This window comes from Cetorhinus maximus, chromosome 6, assembly GCF_964194155.1.
Source record: "Cetorhinus maximus chromosome 6, sCetMax3.hap1.1, whole genome shotgun sequence".
NCBI classification, from domain to species: Eukaryota; Metazoa; Chordata; class Chondrichthyes; order Lamniformes; family Cetorhinidae; genus Cetorhinus; species Cetorhinus maximus.
In genome coordinates this window covers 157,035,336-157,059,740 of record NC_135884.1, presented here as the reverse complement: position 1 = coordinate 157,059,740, position 24,405 = coordinate 157,035,336, and the positions used below count along the sequence as shown (strand labels likewise).

The 24,405-nt window shown below is 43.7% G+C and overlaps 1 protein-coding gene across 2 annotated transcripts in view; it reads left to right on the top strand.

The window, feature by feature from the left end:
- The window catches only part of zc3h18 (zinc finger CCCH-type containing 18), a 203,110-nt gene that overhangs the window by 54,283 nt on the left and 124,422 nt on the right, over positions 1-24,405 (top strand). For both annotated transcript variants that reach the window (XM_078544708.1, XM_078544707.1), the window contains exons 6-9: positions 7,696-7,788; positions 8,340-8,491; positions 15,155-15,266; positions 17,823-18,109. In XM_078544708.1, the coding sequence (XP_078400834.1) occupies positions 7,696-7,788; positions 8,340-8,491; positions 15,155-15,266; positions 17,823-18,109 (644 nt within the window). The remainder of the gene's footprint in view (positions 1-7,695; positions 7,789-8,339; positions 8,492-15,154; positions 15,267-17,822; positions 18,110-24,405) is intronic.

The following is a 24,405-nucleotide window of genomic DNA, read 5'->3' as shown; positions in this document are numbered from 1 at the left end:
GGGAGTAGGTGGGAATGTGGAATTAGTAATACAAACAGATCAGCCATTATCTTATTGAATAACGGAGCAGACTCGAGGGGCCGAATGGCCTACTTCTGCTTCTATTTCGCGTGTTCATATATTTTTAGTTTCCATATCTTGAACATCGGTAATGAAATAAAGAGAAAGCAGCCCTGAGAAACAAAGGATTCATCTCTGTGTTTCTGTATAAATCAGTGAAGGGCATGTGTTTTTTGTATTCAATGAGCTAGCATCACAGTTTCCCTACAGAATTTTGAAACATCTCCGGCGTTTTTAATTCTACCTTCCCACCACCCCCCCATCCTCCACTTCCCACCACCCCCCATCCCCCACTTCCCACCACCCCCCCATCCTCCCCTCGTCCAACAACTGTCAAACCCCTCTATCCACATTCAATCATTTAGATAGAGCTTGGTGTGTGAACAGAATATATGCAATGTTCGAGGTGCGATTCCCATGTGTAGTTGTTGAAGGCTATAGTTCAACAAGACTCTGTCAGCAGTGATTCTGTTCAAACCATTTCTGAGCCCTTTCCCTTTGGAGATTTGTATATTCTGGACCTAGAAATTTCTAGAGAGTAACCTGTCTTCTAATCTGTTACAACATCAAGGACACAGCGAAGGCACTGTGGTACAGAGTGACCAGAAGTCGAATATTGGCATATAAATAGTTGGCAGTGCTTGTCTGTCCTTGCTTGTTTGGCATGTGATGTCCCACAGCCTTGAATTATGTGACAGAATCACAGAACTACCCATCTTCTCTGTTGAAGAGCATTGTTGGATAGTTAGACGCATTTATCCATTTCACCAAGTCAAAGTTGAAATACTTCCAAGGTGGCTTTAGGCTGTGTAAAACCTTATACACTAGCTCCTGTTTTGGGATCTGATGTTTTTTTTTAAACTCTATGCCCTCCCACTATCCTCCGCTCTCTCTCTAGAAAAATCAGATGAGGAATGTTTTTGGGATAGTTTCTTAGAACAGCACGTTCTAAGCCAATCAGAGAGCAGGCTATACTAGACCTGGTACTGTGCAACAAGATAGTATTAATTGATAACCTAGTGAAGGCACCTCTAGGTAGCAGCAATCATAATGATTGAATTTTACATTTATTTTGAGGGAGAGACAAGTGCATCCAAGACTAGTATTTTAAATTTAAATAAGGGCATTTATGAGGGCATGAAAGTGGAGCTATCTAAAGTGAACTGGCGAATGAGGTTAAGGGATAGGTCAGTAGAGGTTCAGTGGCAGAAATTTAAAGAGATATTTCAGAATACACAAAATAGATACATTTCAATGAGAAAGAGAAATTCCATGGAGAGGGCCCACCATCCTTGGTTAACTAAAAAAGTTTAAAACAATACCAAATTTTAAAAAAGGATATAATTGCGCAAAGAAAGGTAGCAGGTCAGAAGATTGGTAAGAATATAAAGAACAGCAAAGAATGATAAAAAGATTAATAAAGGAGGGAAAAATTAAAGTATGAGAGAAAGCTAGCTAGTAATATAAAGATGGATAGTAAGAGTTTCTAAAGATATCTAAATAAGAAAATAGTAAACAAAGTGAGCGTTGGTCCTATAGAAAGTGCATCTGGGGAATTGATAATGGAAAGTACGGAGATCGCGGATGAACTAAACAGGTATCAGTCTTCGTTATAGAGGACACAAGGAACAATCCAGAAAAAACTGTAAATCCGGAAATGAAAGGGAGGGAGGAACTCGGGGAAAATTATAATCGCCATGAAAGGGGTATTGAGCAAATTGTTGAGGCTGCGGGCTGACAAATCCCCAGGTCCGGATGGACTTCACCCTAAGGTTTTGAGAAGTGGCTGGGGAGATAGTTGATGCACTAGCTTTAATTTTCCAAAACTCCTTAGATTCGGGGAAGCTTCCATTAGATTGGAAAATAGCAAATGTAACTCCTTTATTCAATAAGGGACGGAGACAGAAAGCAGGAAACTACAGGCCAGTTAGCTTAACATGTGCCATAGGGAAGATGTTCTCGCAGGGCATCTCGAAAAATTCAAGGCAATCAGCCAGAGTCAACATGGCTTTGTGAAAGGGGAGTCACGTTTTAACCAATTTATTGAAGTTCTTTGAAAGAGCCGCATGTGCTGTGGAGAAAGGGGAACCGGTGGATGTGACAGTGTTAGAAATGCAGGTCCTTTTGAAGCTTAATCTGGTTTAGTCTTAGAGTGAATTGAGAGCAGGTAATGCTTATTGGAGCCTGTACTTAAGAGCTGGGTTTTTCCCCAGTGGGAGGGCTTTTTCTTCTGGACAGGGAAAGAATCCAGAATGGAAGAGTGGAAGCTGGTATTTATAGTGAACTGTTGTTTAACAATAAAGCAGTTGTGATTCACAGAGTATCTTCTGCTGTCTGATTTGATAAATGGATATCCACTTATTAAAAGATGCACTGTGCTTAGATTTCCAGAAGGCATTTGGTAAGGTGCCACATCAAAGGTTATTGCAGAAAATAACTGGTGTAGGGGCTGACATATTGGCATGGATAGAAGATTGCCTGGGGCCTCAAATTTTTACAATTTATATAAATGACTTGGATGAAGGGACTGAAGGTATGGTTGCTAAAGTTGCTGACAACATAAAGATAGGTAGGAAAGTAAGTTTGATACTATGTTTATATAGAAATATAGAAACAAAGCAGGAGTAGGCCATTCGGCCCTTCGAGCCTGCTCCGCCGTTCATTATGATCATGGCTGATCATCCAACTCGATAGCCTGCTCCTGCTTTCTCCCCATATCCTTTGATCCCTTTCGCCCCAAGAGCTTTATCTAACTCCTTCTTGAAAACATACAATGTTTTGGTCTCAACTACTTTCTGTGGTAACGAATTCCACAGGCTCACCACTATCTGGGTGAAGAAATTTCTCCTCATCTCAGTCCTAAATGGTCTACCCCATATCCTCAGACTGTGACCCCTGGTTCTGGACTCCCCTACCATCGGGAATATCCTTCCAGCATCTACCCTGTCTAGTCCTGTTAGAATTTTATAGGTTTCTATGAGATCCCCCTCATTCTTCTGAACTCCAGCGAATATAATCTTAATTGACTCAATCTCTCATATGTCAGTCCTGCCATCCCAGGAATCAGTCAGGTAAACCTTCACTGCACTCCCTCTATAGCAAGTACATCCTTCCTCAGATAAGGAGACCAAAACTGCACACATTATTCCAGGTGTGATCTCACCAAGGCCCTGTACAATTGCAGCAAGACATCCCTGTTCCTGTACTTGAATCCTCTGGCTATGAAGGCCAACATACCATTTGCCTTCTTTACCGCCTGCTGTACCTGCATGCATGAATAAAGGCTATATTCAGATTTTTGATATACATAAGAGTCAAGAGTTCCAGTGGGGGACTGATTTTGGAGTTAGTTAGTGGAGTTAAGGCCACAAAGGATCAGCCATGACCTTATTGAATGGCAGAGCAAGTTCAATGGGCTGAATGGCCTACTTCTGTTCCTGTTTCTTATGACCTTATGCATGGAGTTTGGATAGCAGGTACTGAAGACAATGGCTTCATTCTTCCCAATATTTAATTGGAGGAAATTTCTGCTCCGGGACTAGATGTTGGATAAGCAGTCTTGATAATTTAGCAACAGTGAAGGAGAGGTGGTGGTGAGGTAGAGCTGGGTGTCATGTGAGAAATAATGCTCTTTTTTCAGATGATGCCACCAAGGGGCAGCATGTAGATGAGAAATAGGAAGATCTTTGTATGAAACCAGAGATAACATTGCAGGGATGGAAAGAGAAGCATTGCAAATGCTACTATGGTTCCGATCGGCTAAAAATGGAACCAGAATATTACAGTCTAATTCCCTCGATTCAAAATCCTACAAACTTCAATCAAATCACAATTTAACCTTCTATATTCCAGGGAATAATTTTGAACGCTGATAACAGGGACCTTGAATAGCTATAACAAAACTTTATATTCTAGCCCCTAGTTATAAAGACTAACATTCTGTTAGCCTTTTTGGTATCTTTTTGTACCTGACGTTTCTTGAGGTGTTCAAAATCATGAGGGGTCTAGACAGAATAGATCAGGATAAACTGTTCCTTTGGCAGAAGAGCCGAGAACCAGAGGGCACCAATTTAAAGTGATTGGCGAAAGAACAATGAGTAAGAATTTTTTTTTATACAGCAAATAGTTACAATCTGCAAAGTCTAAAAAGGTAATGCCGACAGATTAATTTGTGGCTTTCAGAAAGGAATTGGATAGGCATCTGAAGGGGGGACACAATTTACAAGGCCAGGGAATGAGGCTAACTGAATTGCTCTTGCAGAAAGCTGACATGGACTCAGTGGGTTGAATGGCCTCCTTCTGTGCTGTAACTGTTTTATGATTCTAGTGATCTCTGTTCATGGACTGTCAAATCAGTTTGGGTCTCTACTGTTCCTTGCTTTTCATTATTTAAATAATACTCAGATCGTGCCTCTTTTTGGTCCACAACAAGTGACTAAGCCTGCATTGAAATCCAGATTGCAGGCTCCTTGGTATTTTAAGCACTAAGTTGCCCTGTCATTCAGAAGTGTCCAATTACAGATTTTGGTTATTTTGGGGGAAAAAATCTATTCTGAGATTTTTCTGTACTGTACACGCCATCTGACCTGAAAATTCGGCCCCCAGGTTAGAGATGAACGTGAACGTAAGGGTAGGAGGCTGAATGTTTTTGTTTTATTCCCTCATTTTTGATCTATGTGATTTGAACTTGTAGGAAACAGTGAAATTGGTAGTTAGTCTGCTGCAATGTACAGAATGCTTAAATCCCTTACAAAAATAAAAATACCTGGAAAAACTCAGCAGGTCTGGCAGCATCTGCGGAGAGGAACACAGTTAACGTTTCGATTCTGTCTGACTCTGAGACTCATACGGACTCGAAACATTAACTGTGCTCCTCTCCACAGATGCTGCCAGACCTGCTGAGTTTTTCCAGGTATTTTTATTTTTGTTTTGGATTTCCAGCGTTTGCTTTTTTGCTTTTATCTTAGTGCTAAATCCCTTACTTTGACTGAGATAACCCGAGCAACAGTGGGCTGGCTTGGCTCCAGGAACCTTGATGCACTGGCTAGAGTATTGCTGTGTGTAAGGGAGGGGGTAATGGGGGTGAATGTGCATGTGTAGGTGTGGTAACTTTGTTTGCTCTGTAGTTACTGGATGTGGGATTATTTAGTTTCACAGCATTGCTGCAGCCTCCAGTCTCCAGTCCTGCCAGTAGATGGCAGTGAGTGTCCATTGGATGTAGAATTTACTGTGTGAGCTGCTGCTTCAGCTTGTAACTGCTGGGAATTAAGATCCAGATTGCCATTGTTAAAGCTCTACAAAGAATTATACAATTGACCTGACTGAACTCTGCCTCACACTGACCACCACTTCGCAGAGGCTGAGCGTCAACTCGCAGACACTTCCTCCTACCTCCCCCTGGACCATGACCCCACCACTGAACATCAAGCCATTGTTTCCAGGACTGTTACTGATCTCATCTCCTCTGGAGATCTTCCTTCCACAGCTTCCAACCTGATAGTCTCCCAACCTCGGATGGCCCGCTTCTACCTCCTACCCAAAATCCACAAACAGGACAGTCCCGGCAGACCGATCATGTCAGCCTGTTCCTGCCTCACGGAACTCATTTCTTGCTATCTTGACTCCATTCTCTCTCCCCTTGTCCAGGCCCTTCCCACCTATATCCGTGATTCCTCTGACGCCCTACATCATATCAACAATTTCCAGCTCCCTGGCCCCAACCGCTTCCTCTTCACCATGGACGTCCAATCCCTCTACACCTCCATCCCCCACCAGGATGGTCTGAGGGCTCTCTGCTTCTTGCTCAAACAGAGGCCCGAACAATCCCCATCCACCCCCATTCTCCTCCGTCTGGCTGAACTTGTTCTCACACTGAACAATTTCTCCTTTAACTCCTCTCACTTCCTCCAAATAAAAGGTGTGGCTATGGGTACCCACATGGGCCCCAGCTATGCCTGTCTCTTTATGGGGTATGTGGAACATTCCTTGTTCCAGTCCTACTCCGGCCCCCTCCCACAACTCTTTCTCTGGTACATCGATGATTGCTTTGGTGCTGCTTTATGCTCTTGTCTCGACCTGGAAAAGTTTATTAATTTTGCTTCCAATTTCCACCCCTCCATCATTTTCACATGGTCCATCTCTGACTCTTCCCTTCCCTTCCTTGACCTCTCTGTCTCAATTTCTGGTGATAGACTGTCCACCAATATCCATTACAAGCCTACCGACTCCCACAGCTACCTCGACTACAGCTCCTCACACCCCGCTTCCTGTAAGGACTCCATCCCATTCTCTCAGTTCCTTCGCCTCCGTCGCATCTGTTCTGATGATGCTACCTTCAAAAACAGTTCCTCTGACATGTCCTCCTTCTTCCTTAACCGAGGTTTTCCACCCACAGTAGTTGACAGGACCCTCAACTGTGTCCAGCCCATCTCCCGCACATTCGCCCTCACACCTTCCTCTCCCTCTCAGAAACATGATAGGGTCCCCCTTGTCCTCACTTATCACCCCACCAGCCTCCGCATTCAAAGGATCATCCTCTGCCATTTCCGGCAACTCCAGCATGATGCCGCCACCAAACACATCTTCCCTTCACACCCCCTGGCGGCATTCCACAGGGATCGTTCCCTCCGGGACACCCTGGTCCACTTCTCCATCACCCCCTACACCTCAACCCTCTCCCACAGCACCTTCCCATGCAACCGCAGAAGGTGCAACACCTGCCCCTTTACTTCCCCTCTCCTCACCGTCCAAGGGCCCAAACACTCCTTTCAAGTGAAGCAGCATTTCACTTGCACTTCCCTCAATTTAGTCCACAGCATTCGCTGCTCCCAATGCGGTTTCCTCTACATTGGAGAGACCAAACGCAGACTGGGTGACCGCTTTGCGGAACACCTTCGGTCTGTCTGCAAGCATGACCCAGACCTCCCTGTCACTTGCCATTTCAACACTCCACCCTGCTCTCATGCCCACATGTCTGTCCTTGGCTTGCTGCATTGTTCCAGTGAAGCTCAACGCAAACTGGAGGAACAGCACCTCGTCTTCCGACTAGGCACTTCACAGCATTCTGGACTGAATATTGAGTTCAGCAATTTTAGACCATGAACTCTCTCCTCCATCCCCATCCCCTTTCCGATCCCCCCCTTTTTTTCCCAATAATTTATATAGATTTTTCTTTTCCCACCTATTTCCATTATTTTTAAATGTATTTCCATCCATTGTTTTATCTCTACCTTTTAGCCTATTTCGATCCCTTCACCCCACCCCACCCCCACTAGGGCTATCTGTACCTTGCTTGTCCTGCTTTCTACCCTTAATTAGCACATTCTTTAGATAATATCACCTTCAACACCTCTTTGTCCTTTTGTCTATGACATCTTTTGGTTATCTCCACCTGTCACTGGCCCTCTATCCAGCTCTACTTGTCCCACCCCCCACCCTTAAACCAGCTTATATTTCACCTCTCTTCTATTTTTACATAGTTCTGTTGAAGAGTCATACGGACTCGAAACATTAACTCTGTTCCTCTCCGCAGATGCTGCCGGACCTGCTGAGTTTTTCCAGGTATTTTTATTTTTGTTTTTGTTTAAGAATTATACCATGTTGTTTTCACAAAGGAGTCTCTCTTTCTGGAACTAGGGTGCTCCAGTGATTGATGAATTGATGCCACCCATTCCATTGGAACCTCCAGCAGAGAGTGCATGGGAGAGAGGTCTGCGACATGCAAAAGAGGTAAGTAGTAACTCGCCTAAAATTGCACAAACTAATTGTCCATTCTCACCCAAAGGGCAGCCGGCCTGCCACCCCTCCCCCAGGACAGGATGCCCTTAGCCCCCTCATACCTCCCACAAGGCTGCGTGCCCTCAATGCTGCACTGCTATGCCGGCAGGGATTATGGACCCAAGAGGCTGGGGCGGGATTTGAACCCATAAACTTCTGACCCAAGTGAGAATGCTACCTACTGAGCCACAGCTGAGAATGGAGAGATCGCTGTGTGTTGGGCTTGATTTGCCAAATAACCTTTCCCTGCTCCATCTTATTGGAATCGTTTCACTCAAAATGATTCTAACCTGAGTTTAAAATATTCTATCCAAGGCATCAGACCTGGTGTCTGAGGCTACTGATTACTCCGATTCTTTGGGCACCAGCACAGTTGAGCCCGGTATTTGTGGATCTGGAGGTGACTGGGGGAGGGGCAGAGAGAGTAAGGAGAGAATTAAAAGTATTGTGAGAGTGCTGCTAAATTGAGGTTTATCTTCAATCTTTAAACCTTTTACTTTCAGATGCTGAAAAAAGCCACCATCAGGAAGGAACAGGAACCAGATTTTGAGGAAAAACGTTTCAATGTCACCATTGGAGATGATGATTTTGACAAGGAAAATGATTTCTATCGGGACTGGAATTATCGTGTGGCGAGAGACATCAGAGAGCCAGGGTGAGCACTGAAAGGCACAAAAGCTGGTTGCTGTGTTACACTCTGGGTGCTCAATATAAATATGTGCAAGGAATCTGCTCAGACTCCTGCACTCAGCTAGGATCATGGAGCTAATGGCTCGTTTCGTATCCCTTTGGATTTTAATATTAGATTCAAGGGGTCAGAATTCGAGGTGGCTGCAATGTTCTGTTCTAGACATAGCTAATGTGCTTTGTATGCTATTGATACCAAGTAACAGGACTTTAGCATTGTACCCCTCTTTATATGTTCTGGATCATAGACACTTGGGGACCTGTGCCTAATTAGGGTACCCATGGTTTTTGTTTCTCTGAGACCACATTTAGAATTTCCATTTCTTGAATGGCAGGACCCTGGGAAGTACCGAGGATCGGAGGGACCTTGGTGTGCATGTCCACCGGCCCCTTAAGGTAGTGGGACAGGTAGATAAGGTGGTTAAGAAGGCATATGGAATACTTGCCTTTATTAGCCAAGGCATAGAATATAAGAGCAGGAAGGTTATGCAGCAACTGTATAAAACGCTGGTTAAGCCACAGCTAGAGTATTGCGTGCAGTTCTGGAATCCGCACTATAGGAAGGATGTGATTGACCCAGAGAGAGTGCAGAGGAGATTTACCAGGATGTTGCCTGGGCTGGAGAGTTTTAGTTATGAGGAGAGATTGGATAGTCTGGGGTTATTTTCCCTGGAGCAGAGGATATTGAGGAGGGACATGATTGAGGTGTATAAAATTATGAGGGGCATAGATAGGGTAGACAGGAAGGACCTTTTCCTCTTGGTGGAGGGATCAAGAACCAGGGGGCATAGATTTAAGGTAAGGGGCAGGAGGTTTAGAGGGGATGTGAGGAAGAATTTTTTCATCCAGAGGGTGGTGGGAATCTGGAACTCACTGCCTGAAAGGGCGGTAGAGGCAGAAACCCTCATAACATTTAAGAAGCATTTGGATGTGCACTTGCGATACCATGGCATACAAGGCTATGGGCCTAGTGCTGGAAAATGGGATTAGAATAGTTAGGTACTTGTTTGACCGGCGCAAACTCGATGGGCTGAAGGGCCTTTTTCTGTGCTGTAGACCTCTATGACCCTATTTCTGTTCCTGCTATGTCTTGATATATCAAGCTGCTGATACTAATAGGTCTTGGTATTGTGGATTGGGAAATAAGACAACAGCATAAAGAACAGCCCTTTTAAGCCCATGTAATTAAAACAAGGTAATTAATTGAGTGAGAAATATAAGCACAAGTGGACCAAGTTAGCTGTGCTTCAAGGGTCTGTTTGCCAAAGTACACAAGATAGGGCAGTGGATTGGCCTAATTGAAACTCCAATCATTGATATGGCTTCACTTTGGGAAGGTGACAGTATTGTGGGTATTTTCCTGATTTGCAGAAGTCTTTATCGGGGCGAGCAGCAAGTCAATCAATGTCAGATCGGCATCAAACTGACATCTCAATTCTGGGCAGAAGCTGCATCAAGTTCTAGTCCATTTTCCATCAGCTGAATTGGTTCAGGATCTGACAGCAAAATGTTTTGCTCCTTGAGGGTAATCCCAGTCTGCACATTGCACCAGGTGGAAGGCAGTGACATGCTAACTTAGTTTTGGTGTAATGTAAAACCCATACAGCTTGGTCTGCTGATCAATTGATGCTCAGCTCCTGTGGTTTCAGCACCATTTAACATGTCGTTCTAGTGATTTCAGACTCGCATGTTCAGTTTTCTCATTGTAAAGAAAATGTAATTTTCCCCCCTCAATGCATTAAAAAGGTTACTGATTTTGTGCCCCTCCCTCCCTTTATCGGTTGGGTTCTTGTATTTGTGCACTGTCTGGAGTATCACTGAGCCATACGCACTTGCAAGGCTCTGGCTCCAGCTCCACCCTTGATATGTGCTGAGTTGTGCAATCCCAGCTAGCGTGAAGATCGATGTATCAAATAGCCTTGGTGCTTCCTGAGAGAGAGAAGTGACAGTTGAATCAAGGATCCTGTTCCTGATGAGGGTTGGCCATTTTTTCCACTGGAAAAGACACGTTTGCATTTTTCTGAACTGGATCAGCTTTGGCATTTGCCTCTGTTCCCCCTGTATGGTGAACTGATCTTCTGGCTCACTGCTCTTCTTTGTACTCACCTTGACTCCAGCCACTAAAAGCTGGCCAGAAACACTACCCTGATACAGCCAGGGGCCCTCCAACTCTGTGTTGAGCACTGAAGGCAGTGTACAATGATCCCATCAGCTGTTTGCCCAGCCGATGGATAACAGGAAAGCTGATAGGAAGGTATAGCTGTACCCGAGGTCCCACTAACAGGGATGAAAGTTCCAGGACGACTTCTTGGAGTAGCTTTTTTTTAATGGTGAGTACATACAAAAGAAGCTCGATTAAAACTTGCCACCCCCTGGATTGAGGCTGACACTGGTTTCAAGGTTGGACCTAGAATATAATGTCACTGTTGGGAGCATTTTGGCATAAATGCTAATGGTATGACCCGTGTCATGTAGTATCCTGGAGAACTTGTTGAAGGAGCAATTGGCTGTTGAGAAGTTGCTGCAACGCCTTTTTGGCCAGGGTCGAGTTAGGTAGGTTAACTGCTGCTTTCAGTTACTGGTCTCAAGCGAGTGCCACAGCTATCACATGCTTCAGCTGGAGAAATGAGACCTTGGCATTTGGTGCAGTAATTGAGCATGACTAGGGCTTCAGCTACTATTGGAAACATGGACAAATTCGAAAAAGCAAGCCAAATAAACCCTTCTTCTACTTTCCTTCAAATGCACCAGCGACTTGGAGTACAGAGAGGCAATCAGTTACGGGTAAGAACTGTTCACAGAATGTTCTTTACCATTGTTAATGTTTTCATTCATTCATTTGCTGGTCAGACTGTACACCCTGCCCATGCTGGAGCTTTGCATGTGTATCATGGCTAATTTCATTCCTGTTTTATTTCTGTGAAACAAAGGGAGGAGGAGGAGGCTGGAAGACTTTGTTCCCTGTGAGAAAGGGGGAGGGTGGTGTGGAGATGTTGGAGCAAAGTTAAAATGATTCGGAATCAACTATTTGTGATGATTTGTTGACAAGTTGTTGTGGGGTAGGCTTCAAAGTGAAGTGCACAAAACTTCCAGGTCTCAGGAAAATGTTTGTGTTCAGATTAACATCAGAGAGCAAGTTTTTGCAGGGGTGGGGAGGTGATCTGGTTATGTTTCAAGGGGTGCTTTGAGGGGAGGGTTGAACTTTTTTGTTATACTTGTTAAGTGGCTGTGAGGTTTGGATTTGCACAGCTATCAACCGTCTCACTGGGGAGGGCACAAATTCTAAAGGTACAAGTATGATGAAAATGTTCTTCTGACTTCATCGGTGCAAAATCACTTCCCTATCCCTCCTCTTGTCACCTGAGTGTGACTGCCAACTAATGCTAAATTCTGGTGTGTGCACATAGAATGGGTTCTACCCAAGCTTGTTCCCCTTCATTTGCAATTTTTCAGATAATGAAACAGCCTGTGCCCAGATGTAGCAAGACCTGAACAACATTCAGGCTTGAGTGGATATGTGCCACAAATGTTACTTGCCACTTAAGTGAGGGTCTAACAAACTAAGAGAGGGTCTAACCACCCCCCCATGACATTCAATATCATAACCATCACTGAATCCCTTCCCACTGGCATCCTTGTGGGGGGGGGTCAGCATTGATCAGAAACTGTTGGGGAGTTGGTGGCATTGTAAATCTGCTATCTTTACCTGGCCTGGCAACATTTAACTCCAGACCCACAGCAATGTGGGTGATGCTTAAAACTGTCTTCTGAAATGGTTTAGCATGCCACTCAGTTGTGGCAATTAGAAATAGGTGACAATGTCACCTACATCCCATGAAAGAATATATTTTTAAAACATTCTGTGGCTACAAGAGCAGATCAGATGTATACAGTGACTACCTCGTGACTCCCCAAAATTCTGCATCACATACAAGATACACACCCAATTACCTGAAGAAGTGCAGTTTCAACGGCACACAAGGTATTTAACATTGTCAGGACAATACAACCCACTTGGTTGGCGCCCCCATCCAACACCTTAAATTCCCTCCACAGCTTGGCATACAGTTGCTACAGTGTTTACCATCTGCAAAATGCACGGCAGCAACTTGCGAATGCTCCTTCGACATATAAACTGTATAAAATGCTAGTTAGGCCACAGCTGGAGTACTGTGTGCAGTTCTGGTCGCCACATTATAGGAAGGATGCGATTGCACTGGAGAGGGTGCAGAGGAGATTCACCAGGATGCTGCCTGGGCTGGAGTGTTTCAGGTATGAAGAGAGACTGGATAGATTAGGGTTGTTTTCCTTAGAGCAGAGAAGGCTGAGGGGGTACCTGATAGAGGTGTACAAAATTATGAGGGGCACAGATAGGGTAGATAGGAAGAATTTTCCCATTAGCGGATGTGTCAGTAACCAGATTTAAGGTAAGGGGCAGGAAGTTTAGAGGGGATTTAAGGAAAAATGTTTTCACCCGGAGGGTAGTTGGGATCTGGAACTCACTGCCTGAGGTGGTGGTAGGGCAGAAACCCTCACAACATTTAAGAAGTATTTAGATGAGCACTTGAAACACCAAAGCATACAGGGCTACAGGCCAAGTGCTGGAAAATGGGATTAGAATCGATAGGTGTTTGATGGCCGGCATGGACACGATGGGCCGCCACACAACTGACCTACTCTTGTAGCCACAGTATTTATATGGCGAGTCCACTTCAGTTTCTGGTCAATGGTAACCCCCCAGGATGTTGATAGTGAGGGATTCAGCAAAGTTAATGCCATTGAGTGTCAAGGGGCAATGGTTAGATTCTCTCTTATTGGAGATGGTCATTGCCTGACACTTGTGTGGTGCGAATGTTACTTACCACTTGTTAGACCAAGCCTGGATATTGTCCAGGTCTTGCTGCATTTGGGTGATGATTTCTTCTACTCTCCCCCTACAGTCACTTTTACTCTTAATGAGTTAGAGCTGTATAAGTCAATGGGCTTACACAACTAGATCTCTCCTCTGCCCAGTTCCACTGTGAAAACACCAGTTAAGGTGACATTGATTTGAGTGGATGTCAGTATTGAATGGGCAGGTGTGTTCATTTCAATCCCAATTGTAAAGTTCTGTTTTTGTTCATAAAGCCAGATCCTTCCAGTCCTTCAATTTAAAATGCCAATCTGCTGCATCTCTAGCAGATACCATGTGCCTTTTGCAAATCACTATCCTTGGCACTCCAGCAGGAATTAATCACCCCACGCAGGCTTGGCTGTTGAGCACATGGGTATCAAAGCAAATGACTACACAGAAAATATCCATAACATTCTGTCTTGTCTGGGATGCTTTAATAAAAATGACCCATATGCATTGAGCTAGTGGCCCAAGGGAATGAGTTGTGCTGCCGAATGTTGGGATGTAAACTGCTAGCCATGATTCTCCATGGACCGAGTTCCCAGTTTCAGGAGTACTATTTGTGGCAGCTGCTCCCCTAACCCCATCATGATCCAGTAGCATTGAAACCCTGAGCAATAGATTTTCGGCGCAGCCTGAACTGGTAGCTGCCATTAGAACTTAGAGTAGTGCGATGTGCTTTACGACCCAGGTATATGAACTGGATAAAAACAAAAAACTACTGCGGATGCTGGAAATCCAAAACAAAAACAGAATTACCTGGAAAAACTCAGCAGGTCTGGCAGCATCGGCGGAGAAGAAAAGAGTTGACGTTTCGAGTCCTCATGACCCTTCAGCAGAACTGAGTAAAGTTAGGAGAGGGGTGAAATTTAAGGTGGGGGGGGGAGAATTTGGGGTGGGGGTGGTTGTAGGGACAAGCAAGCAGTGATAGGAGCAGATAATCAAAAGATGTCACAGACAAAAGGACAAAGAGGTGTTAAAGGTGGTGATATTATCTAAGAAAATGTGCTAATTAAGAATGGATGGCAGGACACTCAAGGTACAGCTCTAGTGGGGGTGGGGTGGAAGGACTGACAGGGTATTACAGTTATAGATTTTAAAATAAAGGAAATAGGTGGGGAAAAAAAAAATCTATAAATTATTGGAAAAAACAAAAGGGAGGGGGAAGAAACGGAAAGGGGGTGGGGATGGAGAGGGAGTTTAAGATCTAAAGTTGTTGAATTCAGTATTCAGTCCGGAAGGCTGTAAAGTGCCTAGTCAGAAGATGAGGTGTTGTTCCTCCAGTTTGTGTTGGGCTTCACTGGAACAATGCAGCAAGCCAAGGACAGACATGTGGGCAAGAGAGCAGGGTGGAGTGTTAAAATGGCAAGCGACAGGACACTGTACTTGGTTGGTACAGATTGGAGGTGCTGGTGGAAGTGGGCCCAATGTGAGCAGCCAGAATCCTCATTCCTTATTATTATCCAGCAACCACACCTCACCTAGTGGGAAAGTATTTGTGTGAGGGTGAGATTAGGCTGTTACTGTGTCCAGCACAGATGAGTTGTCTGCTAGAGTTCATTGCCTAGTCCTTGGTAGCAAGAGTCATCAGTTGGGCAATGATAGCTGCATGTAACCATAGAGCAACCAAAATCACCTTGATTTGTTGGTGTTTTATAAATGCTATTGTGCCATACAGGATAGAATGGAAATTTGAATACACAAGCTAAAGGAATGTTTTTCTTTCTTGGCCCTTAGGCCTGACCCCTATATAACTCCCTACTATGAGCATGAAGTTGAACGGTACTGGCGTGGTGGACAATACGAGAACTTCAGAGTCCAGTGGACAGAGGCAGACTATCATTATAGGGTAAGCATTTTGAGAAATAAAATTTACTTCATTAAATATTATCCAAGTCTGGTGATTTCTTGTTCATTCAGTATCCTTCTCAGAATCACAGATGGTGTTTCACAATCAGATCCTGCTCTGAACAGTAAAGATGAGCTGTAGCTGTCAGAGTGAAAGCTGCCCACTGCGCTGGATGGGCTATTAGGGAATTGGTCTGTATAACCAGCTGCAGTAAGAAAGCCAGAGATTTTCTTTCATTTCTCCTTTTCTTCATTAATTCAAGCACGGCTTGTAGAATCGCAGAATGATAGTTAGGGAGCCTAAGCCGGCGTTTTATAAAGGTTTAGCATAATCTTCTTGCTTTTGTACTCTATGCGTAAAGTCCGGAACCCCGTCTGCTTTTTTTTTGTTCTCATCTAGATATGAACTCCTTCCAGCTGGCGGGCCTGAGCTCCACTTGGCCCTAACTGAGCTCCCTAATTTGTCCCTAACCTGACATTGCCTCCACTCTGTTAGGGGCTGGGCATCTGACAGGACCTTGATTTTTGTGCATACCAGGATTTCCATTGTCAGTGCTGATCTGAACTGGAATGCTGTCAAGGTACTTACACAGAAGGTTTGGCATTTTCCTTCTGTCCTGAAAGCTGGCTGTTTTCTCATTAAATGCATTGAGGAAAGTGCTGATTTCTGTATAAATAAACTATGTTAGTAAAATGGGAATTGAATTTCAGTTTTGAGTTAGCAGCCTGGAAAAGGGTTTTCTTTAGGCGGTGTGACCTCCTCTTTATATCGGATGACATATGAATTAAAGCAGAGAACTCAGTCATTTACCCTGACAGCCCATGCTGCTTATTCTGCACACAAGCTTTCTGTCTATTCTGCACCACTTAAATTATCAATTTAAAAATAATTCACATTAAGTTCTCCCTTTGTCATATTATTGATTTCACTTAATGCAGGAAATGGGATAATTCAGCATTTTCAATGCATAGACCAAACTTGAATGAATGAAAGTAGACTATTTTTAATTCCTGGATACACTTAGCAGGCCAGTTAGCATCTGTGGGTAGCACTTTGAGTGTACAAACGTTTGGCCCAAACTGGGAGATATTGCAGATGAATGGCATTGAAAAGGGAATTGGACAGAGGGTGGATGGAACACATAGATAGGAAAAGGTGAAAAATGGAGAGGGAGTGGTTTATATCCTTGGTGTCAACCTGCTTTCCTCTTTTACCAGGCTCTAGGGTCACTGTTTTGTCAGTTTTTCCTGCTTCACCTCAACTTGCTTATTCGCTATCCTTTTAGCTACTTTACACACTCTGTCTCACCTCCTATTTCGTTCATTACACATCCTATTGTCACGTGCTTATAATCATTTCTGCTTTTTAATCACCTCTATGATTTCTACTTAAGTGCTTTGTAGTTCATTCTATTGTATGCAATAAAACCAAAAGTATATTCAGAGTCTGGAATCATCTTGGAGAGAAAAAGAGTTAACTTTTCAGGTCTGTAACCTCTCATCAGAACATCAGAAAGGTCACAGACCTGAAACGTTAACACTGTTTCTCTGCACAGATGCTTCCTGACACTGCTGAGTATTTGCAGCATTTTCTGTTATAATTTTGAATTTCCAACATCTGCAGTAGTTTGCTTTTGGAATCTATTGTATGTATTTTGTCTTTGCCCTCTGCATCTTCCAACTTGTCTGTTCGTAGGTACAATCTTCCAATCCTAATGAAGGGTCCACACCTAAGCATTAATTTCTGTTCTCTTCACAGATATGCCTGACCTGATTAGTGTTTCCAGCAGTTTCTGTTTTTGTTTCAGATTTCCAGCATCTGCAAAACTGTTATTTGACTTTTTTCATTCCTGTTCTCCTATCCCATCCTGACCTGAGTCTCAGAGTTGTAACTGAGATAGATGAAAGAAGGGGCCTTAGGCTATTAGTTCACATTGAAAGGTGCTATGTTAACATTGTTTTAATGAGTTAATCTGGGATTGTTTTTCGAGTGGAAGACCTCACCTTCCCTCTTCCCTGTTGTGCATCACTGCGGGATATTTAGACATTCCAAGCAGCGCTTACAAGTATTACCCACCATTAATTGACCAAACATGGAAAATATTGCACAATGCAATACTGTTGAGAAATCAGTTGTCTGAATGAGTTCTGAAGTGAGATAAAGCTTTTTTTTTCAACTTTATCCTCCTTTCCTGCATACCTTCCTCTGGAGGCTATGGTCGTTCCATAGCCAGAAACTTATTACCTTGCTCAACTTGATTGATTTAATTCTGCCCTTGTGTGATGGTTGCACATTCACTCCAACAGTGGTCGGGCATGATCCCTTACTTAATCCTTTAACCAGAGACCTATCTGCTGACCCAGTTAACATAATCTAGCTCAGCACAGACTGAGAATTGAACCTGTGGCCATCTATTTTGTTCTTTTCTGTGTGACTTGATACAGCAGCATAACTAGTGGTGCTACTACCCACTGGATCAATTGGAGTGGGAGACAAATATTAATGCTGCTTTAAGGATCGACAAAGAATACAATCTCTTTTTCCTATCCATGCCAGGAAAGGGAGAGGGAAAGAGAACGTGAAAGAGAACGTGAAAGAGAACGAGAAAGAGAACGAGACAGGCACAGAGAACAGCGCGAGAGGGAAAGGGAAAGAGAAAGAGAACGAGGAAACAGGATACGAGAGAGAGAACGGGACAGAGAGCGTGAGCGTGACAAAGAACGGCAGCGGAGAAAAGAAGAGTGGGAGAGAGAGCGGGCAAAGCGAGAAGAAAAAGATAGAGCACAGAAAGACAGAGAACGGGAGAAGGAAAAACCAAAGCAAAGATCACCGCCTCCAGCAAGGTAAGCACAGTCATTTGAGGTTTTGGGCACTGAGCCCTGTAGCTTTTATGAGGGCAATGTTTTGACATTGATCAATGTTAGTAATACGCATGATGTACCTGTAGGCGCTCTTCACCCACTCATAGTAACTGTGTTACCTTTGATTACCTCATTTTTGCCTGTGAAACCCTAGCATCTGGTGACTAGGAGAAACTACTGTCACTATCGGTAGCTGTACTTTAAACACCGTTTGCCTTGTTAATCCAAAACATTTTATGAAACTACTGTGCAAAATGTATCTAGCAATGTACATTGATACAGATTTTCCTGACCCTCTTGGTATCTTGATGGATAAATGCACAATGTGGTATTTGGTATCAAGCCAAGCCATCCATAAGGGAAGGTTTACGCGTCCATCCCTCCTTGTGCTCAAGTCAGAGCGGTTGGAATACCGCAGCTAACCCCTACACCTCTGGGTTAGGGGGGGGCGACAGTCAGCCGTGGTTCCTCCTGCCAATTGTTATCTACTGGGGTATGAAATTAAGGCCCAGACAGGAACTCATTTGCATTGCCTTCTGCCCCCAACCCACCCCAAGCTCGAATGGCTTGCTGCCACTCACTGTCTCAGCCCATGCATGGAGTGGTCATTCATCTATAATCATTGCCTTCAGAAAAGGAGGCCAAAATGGAGAAGAATCTAAAAGAGTGTCTGTGTGAATGAATTGTGTCTCACACACACATGTATACACACGTATATTATTGTGTTTTTGACTATGGTTGATACATAGTTCAGCTTGATTCTGTAATGTGGCTAGATTTTCAATGCCTTATACGTGTAGATCCTGGCATGAGTTACTGATAGCTGAATTCCATCTGCTTAACAGGGCAGCAATTATTTTCGCTGTTTTGATGTACTTTACATTCAGAGATAGAATGATGCACAGGCATCCTGTGGTTAACCACTAATCATAACATTCATATCTGGTTCCTTTGTGATTAAATATCTTTATACTTGGCTGTAGTGTTGCCCTTATTGAACTCCCTGTCTTTTGTTGTGAATTGGTGTCATTGAGCTCAGTTCAATTTTCTGATTACCTGCTTCTTGATCCACACTACAGTGGCCTGATTGAGATTTTTGCCAGGTATTTATTAAGTCACCAACTGCAAGAATGAAGAGGAAGCAAGTTGTATGTTAGGGGGAATGTAGTGTTTGTAATCTGAGACCAAGCAGGAAGTTGGGGAATGAGCTTTCAAATTTTAATGGTGCTCTGTGTATAGAACAGTAGACTTTAATTAGCTATGAAACTTCACCCCTTTCCCTGGGACTGTGAATATACATCTATCACTAGTAAACCGAATGGAAATCTAGCGATAGTTGACATTTTAATCAACCATGACAATAATTATTTCCTGTTCTATTTTTAACTATAAATGGCACTTGATAAGTAAGTTATTTATAAGGAGCCAACTGGGGTTGGTCAGTCTGTCAGCCAGTAAGTTGTCATAAGCCCATTGACTTCAGTCTATCACGAACAACCCATTTGCTATCTGCTTGTTATCCCTCGTCGATTCAAACCTTGCTATGCACAATCCCACTGCTTCAGTTTTGGACTTCTGTATTTAATTACTTTGAGAGCATCAAGTTTCAACAGTATTTAGATCACATGCCTTGCTTATAGAAACATAGAACATTTACGGCCTGAAGGATGGCATGCCAGGAGCAGCACCAGGCATACCTAAAAATGAGGTGTCAACCTGGTGAAGCTATAACACAGGACTACTTGCATGCCAGACAGCATAAGCAGCAAGTGATTGACAGAGCTAAGTGATTCCATAACCAACACATCAGATCTAAGCTCCAATCGTGAATGGTGCTGGGAAATTAATCAACTCACTGGAGGAAGAGGCTCCACAAATATCCCCATCCTCAATGATGGGGAAGCCCAGCACATCAGTGCAAAAGCTAAGGCTGAAGCATTCACAACAATCTTCAGCCAGAAGTGCCGAGTGGATGATCCATCTCGGCCTCTTCAGGAGGTCCCCGTCATCACTGATGCCAGTGCTCAGCCAATGCGATTCACTCCATGTGATATCAAGAAACAGTTGAAGGCACAGTATTTATATGGCTAATCCAGTTCAGTTTCTGGTCAATTGTAATCCTCAGGATGTTGATAGTGGGGGATTCAGCAATGGCAATGCCATTGAATGTCAAGGCCGATGGTTAGATTCTCTCTTGTTGGAGATGGTCATTGCCTGGCACTTGTGTGGCGCGAATGTAGCTTGTTACTTGCCGCTTATCAGCCCAAGCCTGAATGTTGTCCACGTCTTGCTGTATTTGGACATGGACTGCTTCAGTATCTGAGGAATTGCAAATGGTGCTGTATATTGTGCAATCATCAACGATTTTCCCTACTTCTGACCTCATGATGGAGGGAAGGTTATTGATGAAGCAGCTGAAGATGGTTGGTTGGAGTGGAGCTCCAACAACACTCAAGAAGCTTGACACCATCCAAGACAAACCAGTCCATTTGATTGGCACCCCATCCAGAAACATTCACTCCCTCCACCACTGACACACAGTGGCAGCAGTGTGTACCATCTACAAAATGCATTGCATGAATTCACTAAGGATCCTTAGACGGCTCCTTAGACAGCACTTTTCAAACCCACGAATGCTACCATCTAGAAAGACAAGGGCAGCAGACACATGAACACCACCACCTGGAAGCTCCCCTCCAAGTCACACACCATCCTGACTTGGAAATATATCGCTGTTCCTTCACTGTCGCTGGGTCAAAATCCTGGAACTCCCTTTCTAACAGTAGTTTAAGAAAGCAACTCACCACTACTTTCTCAGGGGCATTTCATTCACCCCATGAATGAATAAATAATAGCCATGCTAAAATCCATGTAGACTGTGTCAAACATGCTCATTGACCTCTCTACCAATATTCATTACAAGCCCACTAACTTCCACAGCTACCTCGACAACAGCTTCTCACACCCTGCTTCCTGTAAGGAGTCCATCCCATTCTCCCTCCTGTAAGGAGTCCATCCCATTCTCCCAGTTCCTCCGCCTCCATCGCATCTGCTCCGTTGATGCTACCTTCCAAAACCGCGCTTCTGATATACCTTCCTTGTTCCTGAATCAAGGGTTCACTGTGGTTGACAGTGCTCTCAACCATGTCCGACTCATTTCCTGCACCTCTGCACTCACCCCTTCCCCTCCCTTCCAGAATGACGATAGGGTCCCCATTGTCCTCAATTTTCACCCCACCAGCCTCCGCATTTAAAAAATCATCCTCCACCATTTCCACCAACTCCAGCATGATGCCACCATCAGATACATGTTCCCCTCACCCCCCCTGTCAGCATTCCATAGGGTCCATTCTCTCCATGATGCCCTGGTCCACTCCTCCATCACCCCCAACTTCTCATCCCTTTCCCACGGCACTTTCCCATGCAATTGCCTGCCCCTTTACCTCCTCACTGTCCAAGGCCCCAGAAACTCCTTTCAGGTGAAGTAGTGCTTCACTTGCACCTCCAATTTGGTCTACTGTATTCGCTGCTCCCAATGCAGTCTCCTGTACACTGGAGAGACTAAACGCAGGCTGAGTGACAGCTTTGTGGAACACCTTCGCTCAGTGCGCAAGCATGACCAGACCTTCCTGTCGCTTGCCATTTCAACACACCATCCTGATCTCATGCCCACATGTCTGCCCCTGGCCTACTACAATGTTCCAGTGAAGTCCAACGCAAATTGGAGGAACAGCACCTCATCTTCTGATTAGGCAATTTTTAGGCTTCTGGACTTAACATTGAGTTCAATAACTTCAAACCATGAACTCTTCCATGTTTACTCCTTTTTAAATTATTTTTTCCCCAACTTCCCCACACAGGGCCTTCTGTCACTTGTTTCGATGTTGTGCTTTCACAGAGTGCTGACCCTTGTCCTGCTGTTAACACATTCTGCTATCTTATCTTTATGCCACTATCAGCACCTTCTTTAGTCTTTAACACGACTGTTAACACTCCCTTTGTCTTGTGTCCATTGCATCTGTCAAATCTCTCCTGAGCTCCCACCTATCCCTGACCTTCTATTTTGTTCCACCTACTCCACCCCCCTTAAACATTATGAAATCCATCACATTTCTACCTCTCGTCAGCTCTGAAGAAGGATCAGTTAGACTTGAAATGCTAACTCTGTTTTCCTCTCCACAGATGGTGTCAGACCTGTCTGCTGTGTTTTTCCAGCACTTTCTATTTTTGTTTAAGATTTTGAGCATCTGCAGTATTTTGCTTTTATTTTAGTGCTTGTTGACCATCCTTGCTGCTGCCTCAAAAAATTCATGCAGACACAACCTTACCTTAACAATCCACGTTGACTGCCCTTGATTAAACTGCACCTTTCAATATGACTATTTATAGTGTCCCTCAGAAATTATTCCAAATTGTCCATCGCCAAGTTTAGGCTGAATGACCACTCAGTCTATCTCTTCCCCCTTTTTAAACATCAGCACAATGTTAGCAGTTTTTGGCACCCTTCCTGTTGCCAGAAGATTGGAAAATGGTGATCAGAGCCTCCATTATTTCCTCTGTTGTTCCTTTTAGCAGCCGGGGTTGAGTTTCATCTGGGCCCGGCAATTTATCCTCTTTCAAAGATGTTAAGCCTCTTAATATTTCCTCCCCCTCATATTTCAAACAACTCCTCTTCAATTGTAGTGTGTGCATTGTCCCCCTCTTTTGTGAAGACAGATACAAATTATTCCCACCCCTTCCACCTCCTCGAGTTACCTTTTTGATCTCAAATCAATCCTACTCTTACCATAGATATCCTCAATGTATTTATTTATAAAACACCTTGATTTTACTTGTCAGTATTTTTCCATGTCCTCTTTTTGCTTTCCTAATTTTCTTTTTAAACTTCACCCTTGCACTTTCTATGCTTTTCCGCAGTACAGTATTGTGCTCTTCCTTTTTGTTTCCCTTTTTGTCTTTGACATGCAGGACATTCTAGATTTGGCAGTTACACCCATTTTCTGTGTGGGACCATATCGGTTCTGAACTCTTCCCATCTTAAGTAACCACTCTTCTGAACTAACATTGTTTTTTTATTTCACCCTTTCCCGTGTGTGTGTGTGAGAGAGGGGAGGGGTTTGGCAAGGAGATAGGAGAGAGAGTAAAAAGTGAAAAATAGTGGGGTGGGTGTGGGCAGTTTGAAATAAAAGACAGGTTGGAAAGGAGGAGCTTGAGAGTGTGGGGATGGGGGCAGAGAGAAGGGGATATAATTAGTGTGACAAATTGACATAACAACACCAGGAGATGCTAACTAATGACTTGCTTGACTCTGTTGGAAGTTAGCAAATGGTGTAGTGAATACAGGGAAAAAAATTGCAATTATATGGCGCCTCTCACATCTTAAGCAAAACAAATCTCTCTTCATAATGAACTGTTATGTGAGTGAACATGAAAACCATTTTGAGCATAAGATGATCCACAAGCAGTAATGATGTGAGCAGTTAGTTAGCCTGTGTTTTGATGGTATTGGTTGCAGGAGGAGTATTAGCCAGGGCCCTTGGAAAACATCCTCTCTTTCAATAGTGTATTTATCCCGAAGAGCAGGTAGATTGGCCCGACTTTAAACTCACATAAAAAATGCCACTTCAGTTTTGCACTGCCACAGTATTGCATTGTGCTCAAATCCCAGCAGGGGTTGAACCCATGACTTCTGACCCAGAAGTGAGAGTGCTACCACTGAACCAAGCTGACAATTGAACAATTCAAGAAAACAGTTTAGAATGATTTGTGCGATCAGCAAGTTTGCTGTGTGTATTCCAGCTGGGAACATTAGGGTGTAAAGTACAATGTACAGAATTTCATCCTTGAGGATAAAAACATTCTTTTGCTCTTCTTCCCCTTCTACCCCACCCCATTAAAATTAGCAGTTTATACATTTAATCAAGCCTTCCCATTTGAAGTTGTCTCATTTATTTCAATATCTTTTCCAGGCATGGAAAGAATTGGATTTTTATACTTGGAGTGTTTAATTTTTAAATTTACATTGTGGATATGCCATAAATAATTGGATCATTCCACAGCTTTCAGAATCTGAAAGATCTGTTGTAGACTTCATGCAGTTACTGTCAGTGCATTGCGGCAGTACATTGCTTCCACAGGCAATAATGGAGTTATTTATTTGTGCACTAATTATGCAATCTCTGCTATAGTTGCACGCTGTGGTAACCTGTCCTTGTAGTGATTTCATTTAATGACGCTTTCATTGTTTCTGGTTTAATGTTGCAATAAAATGCTAGTTT